General features: G+C 50.6%; 1 protein-coding gene across 5 annotated transcripts in view; it reads left to right on the forward strand.

Annotated features, from left to right (window-relative positions):
• Positions 1 to 4,300: 4,300 nt before the first annotated feature.
• The window catches only part of ptdss2 (phosphatidylserine synthase 2), a 95,115-nt gene continuing 92,522 nt past the window's right edge, over positions 4,301 to 6,893 (forward strand). Inside the window, exon 1 of one of the 5 annotated variants that reach the window (XM_043706178.2) lies at positions 4,301 to 4,681. In XM_043706178.2, coding sequence (XP_043562113.2) covers positions 4,368 to 4,681 — 314 coding nt within the window. In that variant the 5' untranslated portion in view covers positions 4,301 to 4,367. The remainder of the gene's footprint in view (positions 4,682 to 6,893) is intronic. The other 4 variants (XM_087996734.1, XM_087996735.1, XM_043706177.2 and 1 more) reach the window with 4 other exon arrangements.

Below are 6,893 nucleotides of genomic sequence, written 5' to 3' on the forward strand. Positions count from 1 at the left end.
AATCTGGTGATCTCCCGTGCTATGACTGATCTTCTTCTCTTAGGATTGGTCTGAGTTATTCTAGATTTCTGCTTTATTAATCAACTGAATGGCTTTCTCGAGAGTCAGGTCTTCTTTGGCCTGTAATAAATCTATCAAAGACTTATCAGAACTTCCTACAACAGTTCTGTCTCTTATGAATTCTGACTTGACACTATACTAATTATATAACCTATAGAGATCATTCTCAAAATAATCTATGGATTTCCCTAGATGCTGAACTATTCTATTAAATCTTGCTCTGTCAAGAATTTTATTAGTTCTGAGGGTGAGATAATTGTCAAAGGCTTGCAGTACCTCTTCCAAAGAATCTGTCACTTAATTTACCTCTTCGTGAGCCAATGTATTTAGTTATACTCCCAACTGTGTTTAGAAGTGTATTTATTTGTTTAACCTCTGATTTAGTGACAAATTTTGAAGCTATTCTGCACCTCAGAAATTGTTTTCTTCAAGATGTCCAGTTTTAAAGTGAATGTGGTGAATTCCCACCTTCTTGTGGATAAACTGGAGGATTCCTGTCTGCATGAGTAAAGTGGATAATCTACCCTTTTCTTCAACATCATAGTATGAATTCCACTGTTCATAGTTTTAATAAATTATTTCCACTTTAATTATAGTTTTATTGTTAGTTCTCACTGCTTGCGGTCTAAGTAATTGATTCCCAACACTATCATGGCTCATATTAAAGATATCCCATATTTTCAGTCACCTGAAAATAGTCTCCCAAACTTTCTGTCCCTGTTAGACTAAGTCTGCTTAGGCTTTTAAATCTGCACATCATGATCACTTTAATTACTGACTTTGCAATTTCCTTGGGTCTGAGACCTTATATTAATGTTTCTTCCATGACTCTTTCCTTCTGTTTGTAAAACTGTGCCTCATGTTCAGAAGATGAGTGTGGACCAACAACAAACTATTCAAAAATGTTAAACTCTGCACATACCAGGCTTTGTTCTCAGTACTTGTCTCTATGGTACCCATGCACGGATAACTGATGGAAGCTAAACAAAGCAGCAGAACAGCTTCAACATTGTTGTCTCAGATTATTGGGCATTGCCTGTCAGAACAGTGTTGAACACCCTAGTCCATTAGCATGCAGTTATCCCCAATTTGTTTGCCCTCCCAAGTCAGCTGTAACTCCGATGGCTGGATCATGTGAGCTAAATAGATAATGGTAGCATTCAGGTTGACTGATATCAGTGTTAATGCATTGGGAAGTAGATCAGAGTGCTTAGAAAGAAGGGTGTGGAAAAAGCAGAGGACAAAAGAAACAACCATATAGTAGAAAAGAAAGCCTGATAGAATTAAAAAGATTACGTCAAACCTATTTATTCTCATGCGTCTATCTCTACAGACATAATAATTAATATTCAATCTACAAATGACCACACCCAAGATAGACAGATGCTTACTATTTTACTGCTACCATTAGAGGCCATACCTTCAGCTATCAAAGCCCTAAGCTCTGAAATTCCTTCCTTACCTTTTATTACTCTTTAAAAATTCCCTGAAAACTCAAGTCTTCTACCAAGCTTTTCATCATCTGCCCTTGTATCTCCATGGAGAAAGTGAGGTCTGCAGATGCTGGAGATCAGAGATGGAAATGTGTTGCTGGAAAAGCGCAGCAGGTCAGGCAGCATCTAGGGAACAGGAGAATCGACGTTTCGGACATTAGCCCTTCTCCTGAAGAAGGGCTAATGCCCGAAACGTCGATTCTCCTGTTCCCTAGATGCTGCCTGACCTGCTGCGCTTTTCCAGCAACACATTTCCATCTCTTGTATCTCCATATATGGCTGTTTACCACATTTTGTTTGATAACACTCTTGTGAAGCTCCTTGATATATCTTCCTACATCATAGACATCATATAACATTTCTCATATATTTTGTTATTGTAGCTTCTGCTGCTATTTATAAAATTCATCTAGTAGACTTTATTAAACATTATCTGAAAATGTCCTGTCACCTCAATGATCTTACACAGATACCCTGAAGTTCTGCATTCGGCAGAGAATTGTGTCATTTAATTTGTACTGCTTCTCTAAGTTTTTCCTACCAAAATGAATAAGTTCGGACTTCTCTGCATTACATTTCACCCAAGATTTGTCTTCCCACTTCACCAGCCTGTCTATGTTTTCATGAAGCTTATCACTAATTGCTTCATCATTTGCAATGCTTCCAAGTCATATCAATTGGAGTATTGTGTCTACTGTTGGCTGCCAAACATTTGGAAGAATGCAATGGCACAAGAGATGGTGCTGAGATGAGGAACATCAGTTCCATAGATAAATTGGAGATACAAGGGTTATTCTACTTGGAGAGGTGAAAATTTGGAGGAGGTTTGGTATAAATGCTGAAAAACAGAACAGAATAATTGTGAGAGATTGCTTTGGCAGAGAGATTTGGCAGAAAGATCGAGAACTAGGCAAAGGAAATAATAGGCACATGACGAAAGTACATTTTATAAGAAAGTTGTTAGAATTTGGGATGCACTGCCTTGAGAGTGTTAGAGAAGTAGAATCATGATTTTCAAAAGAAAATTAGACAAGCACCTTAAGAAAAAGATTGTGAGGCTGTGAGGAAAAGCTGGGCAACTGGGATGAGTCAATTGGTTTTGAAGTGGGTTGGTATAGATATAAAAATACCTTTAGCTACAACACCAATCCCAACCCAGTTTTGGTGAATCCCGACTTAGTGGTAGAATCCTGTCCTGTTTCAGTTGTGTCAATCAATATAACTTCCTTTTTTCCATATCAATCCTTTCAACACATTAACTTTTCTGAGTTCTTCATGCCAATTTGAACATGCCTTGAGCAATATTATCCTCAATGTTCTGAATTGAATTGAATTTATTGTCACATTTACCAAGGCACAGTGAAAAGCTTTGTCTTGCGAGCATTACAGGCAGATCTCATAGTTAAGTAGCGTAGATAAGTAAATAATAGGTAAACAGCGGCAAAAACAAAATCACAGGTACAGGGAATGTTAAGAGTTTGTGAGTCCATTCAGTATTCTAACAACAGTAGGGTAGAAACTGTTACGTAACCGACTGGTACGTGTGTTCAGGCTTCTGTACCTTCTCCCTGATGGTAGAGATTGTAGAAAAACATTGCCAGGGTGGGATGGATCTTTAAGACAGCGGGCCTTGGTAGATGGATTCTATAGATGGGAGTTTGGCCTTTGTGATTGTCTAGGCTGAGTTCACCACTCTCTGTAACTGTCTCCGATCTTGAATGGTACAGTTGCTATAATGGGTAGTGATACATCCAGACAGAATGCTCTCGATGGCGCACCTATAAAAATTGGCAAGGGTTTTCACCGCATGCCAAATTTCCTCAGCTGCCTGAAGACGACGTTGTTGGGCCTTTGGAACCAGTGCATCCACATGAAGAGTCCAAGGAAGATTGTTGTGGATGACCACTCCCAGGAGCTTGACAGTCTCCATTCGTTCCACCTCTGTGCTGTTAATGTGTAGGGGAGCATGAGTAACATCCTGCCGAAAGTCAATAATGAGTTCCTTGGTTTTGCTGCCATTGAGAGCCAGGTTATTCTCAGTGCACCATTTTTCCAGGTCTTCCACCTCCCGTCTGTAGTCTGTTTTGTCGCCATCTGAGATTCAACTAGCTATGGTGGTGTCATCAGCGAACTTGTAAATGAGTACAGTAGGGGTCTGAGTACGCACCCCTGGGGGCTCCAGTGTTGAGTGTTAATGATGATGAAATATTGTCCGCCACTCTTCACTGATTGTGGCCTGTGGGTCAGAAAACTGAGGATCCAGTTGCAGAGAGTGGGGCTTAGTCGGAGAGCACTAGGTTTAGTAATCAGTCTCGAGAGGTTCTGCCTTTGGCTCATTTGTTGCTCGATAATTGGACCACAATCACTTGATTTTCATTTCCAACAGTATTAAAACTGCAATTCAATTTTGGGAAAGGGGTCCACATATCATGCAGCTAATTTGTATTTTTTAAAATGTTCAATGCTTTTTACTTCCCCTTAAAAACATTTGTGACTACAGTGTGAAAGTGCTTTGACATCAGAAGGAACCGCCATGTCTGACTTGTGGCACAAAAACACTCACAACAAATGCCCCCTTAGCTTCCCTGTGGTTTCAGGACACGACCACCCATCCCCTTGCCTCGCAGTGCATCCACATGCCTCACTGTAATTACAACACGTGCCCCCATAGCCTCGCTGTGGTTATCTGCAGTTCCCCCTTAAGCTGCCCGTGTTTATCAACCGTGCCCCCTTAGCCTCGCTGTTGTTTTCAGCCGTGCCCCCTTAACCTCGTGTTGAGTAGCGGAAGGGGCTGGTCCGCACGAGTGGCCGCACATGCGTGGTGATGGGTTTGTGGGCCCGGCTGTGAAACGGCGGTTGGTGACACGGGAGAGCAGGAGCTGCAGGGACTCGGTGCAGCATGATCCGCAATGCAGTCAGGAAGGCGTCCGCGGGAGAGCCCAACGGTCTGCCGGGGGCCTGGAGCCTGGCGGCGGTCGGCAGCAGCAGCAGCAGCAGCAGCAGCAGCTCCAGCTCCGGGGAGAGCCGGCGAGGAAAAGCGGTGTCAGCGGGCGGAGGGAGGAGCAGGAGCGCGAGCGGAGGAGCACCGAGTCCGAGGTGTTTGATGATGGGACCATCACCTTCTTCTGGTGAGTCTGGGGGAGGAGGAGGGAATCGCCTCGTCACCTGGGGGGAGAGAGAGAGAGAGAGAGACCCCGTCACTGGGGAGGGGGGGGGGGGAAGGAAGGGGGGAGAGGAGGAGAGAGAGACCCCGTCACTGGGGGGGGGGGGGGTGAAAGAGACAGACCCCGTCACTGGGGGGGGGGGGAGAAAGAGGAGGAGAGAGAGATCACGTCACTGGGGGGGGGGGGAAGAGGAGGAGAGAGAGACCACGTCACTGGGGGGGGGGGAGGAGAGAGAGAGAGAGAGAGTCCCCGTCACTGGGGGGGGGGGAGGAGAGAGAGAGAGAGAGTCCCCGTCACTGGGGGAGGGGGGGGGGAGGAGAGCGAGACCCCGTCACTGGGGGGGGAGAGACCCGTCACTGGGGGAGGGAGAGGAGGAGGAGAGAGAGACCCCGTCACTGGAGGGAGGGGGGGGGGGAGGAGAGAGAGAGTCCCCGTCACTGGGGGGGGGGGGAGAAGAGGAGGAGAGAGAGACCCCGTCACTGGGGGGGGAGAGACCCTGTCACTGGGGAGGGAGAAGAGGAGGAGAGAGAGACCCTGTCACTGGGGGGGGGGGGGGAGAGACCCCGTCACTGGGGGAGGGAGAGGAGGAGGAGAGAGAGACCCCATCACTGGAGGGGGGGGGGGGGAAGAGAGAGGAGGATCACCCCATCACTGGAGGAGGGAGGGGGGGGCGGGGGGAGAGAGAGGAGGATCACCCCATCACTGGAGGGGGGGGCGGGGGGAGAGAGAGGAGGATCACCCCATCACTGGAGGGGGGCGGGGGGAGAGAGAGGAGGATCACCCCATCACTGGAGGGGGGGGTGGGGGGAGAGAGAGGAGGATCACCCCATCACTGGAGGGGGGGGTGGGGGGAGAGAGAGGAGGATCACCCCATCACTGGAGGGGGGGGGTGGGGGGAGAGAGAGGAGGATCACCCCATCACTGGAGGGGGGGGTGGGGGGAGAGAGAGGAGGATCACCCCATCACTGGAGGGGGGGGGGGAGGGGGAGAGAGAGGAGGATCACCCCATCACTGGAGGGGGGGGGGGGAGGGGAGAGAGAGGAGGATCACCCCATCACTGGAGGGGGGGGAGGGAGGGGAGGGGGAGAGAGAGGAGGATCACCCCATCACTGGAGGGGGGGGGAGGGGGAGAGAGAGGAGGATCACCCCATCACTGGAGGGGGGGGGAGGGGGAGAGAGAGGAGGATCACCCCATCACTGGAGGGGGGGGGAGGGGGAGAGAGAGGAGGATCACCCCATCACTGGAGGGGGGGGGAGGGGGAGAGAGAGGAGGATCACCCCATCACTGGGGGGGGGGAGGGGGGAGAGAGAGGAGGATCACCCCATCACTGGAGGGGGGGGGAGGGGGAGAGAGAGGAGGATCACCCATCACTGGAGGGGGGGGGGGGGGGAAGAGAGAGGAGGATCACCCCATCACTGGAGGGGGGAGGGAGAGAGAGGAGGATCACCCCATCACTGGAGAAGAGGGGGGGGGGAGGAGGGGGAGAGAGGGGAGGATCACCCCATCACTGGAAGGGTGGGGGGGAGAGAGGGGAGGATCACCCCATCACTGGAAGGGGGGGGGGGGGGGGGGAGAGAGGGGAGGATCACCCCATCACTGGAAGGGGGGGGGGGGGAAGAGAGGGAGAGAGAGGAGGATCACCCCATCACTGGAGGGGGGGGGGGAGAGAGAGAGAGAGAGAGGAGGATCACCCCATCACTGGAGGGGGGGGGGGGGGGGAGAGAGAGAGAGAGGAGGATCACCCCATCACTGGAGGGGGGGGGGAGAGAGAGGAGGATCACCCCATCACTGGAGGGGGGGGGGGGAGAGAGAGGAGGATCACCCCATCACTGGAGGGGGGGGGGGGGAGAGAGAGGAGGATCACCCCATCACTGGAGGGGGGGGGGGGGGGGGGGGGGGAGAGAGAGGAGGATCACCCCATCACTGGAGGGGGGGGGGAGACGAGAGGAGGGGAATCACCCCATCACTGGGGGGGAATCGCCCTGTCATTGGGGGGGGAAGAGAGGTGGTTCACCCTGTCACTGGGAGGGGTGTGAGGGGAAAGGGGAATCACCCCGTCACTGGGGGGGGTGGGGAGGAGGGGAATCATCCCATCACTGGGGGTGGGGAGAGGGAAATCACCCTGTCACTGGGGGGGGGGGGGGGAAGATAGGTGCTTCACCCTGTCACTGGGAG

The sequence above is a fragment of the Chiloscyllium plagiosum genome, unplaced genomic scaffold, assembly GCF_037043375.1.
Source record: "Chiloscyllium plagiosum isolate Xiang-an unplaced genomic scaffold, Cpla_swu_hap1 HiC_scaffold_18, whole genome shotgun sequence".
NCBI classification, from domain to species: domain Eukaryota; kingdom Metazoa; phylum Chordata; class Chondrichthyes; order Orectolobiformes; family Hemiscylliidae; genus Chiloscyllium; species Chiloscyllium plagiosum.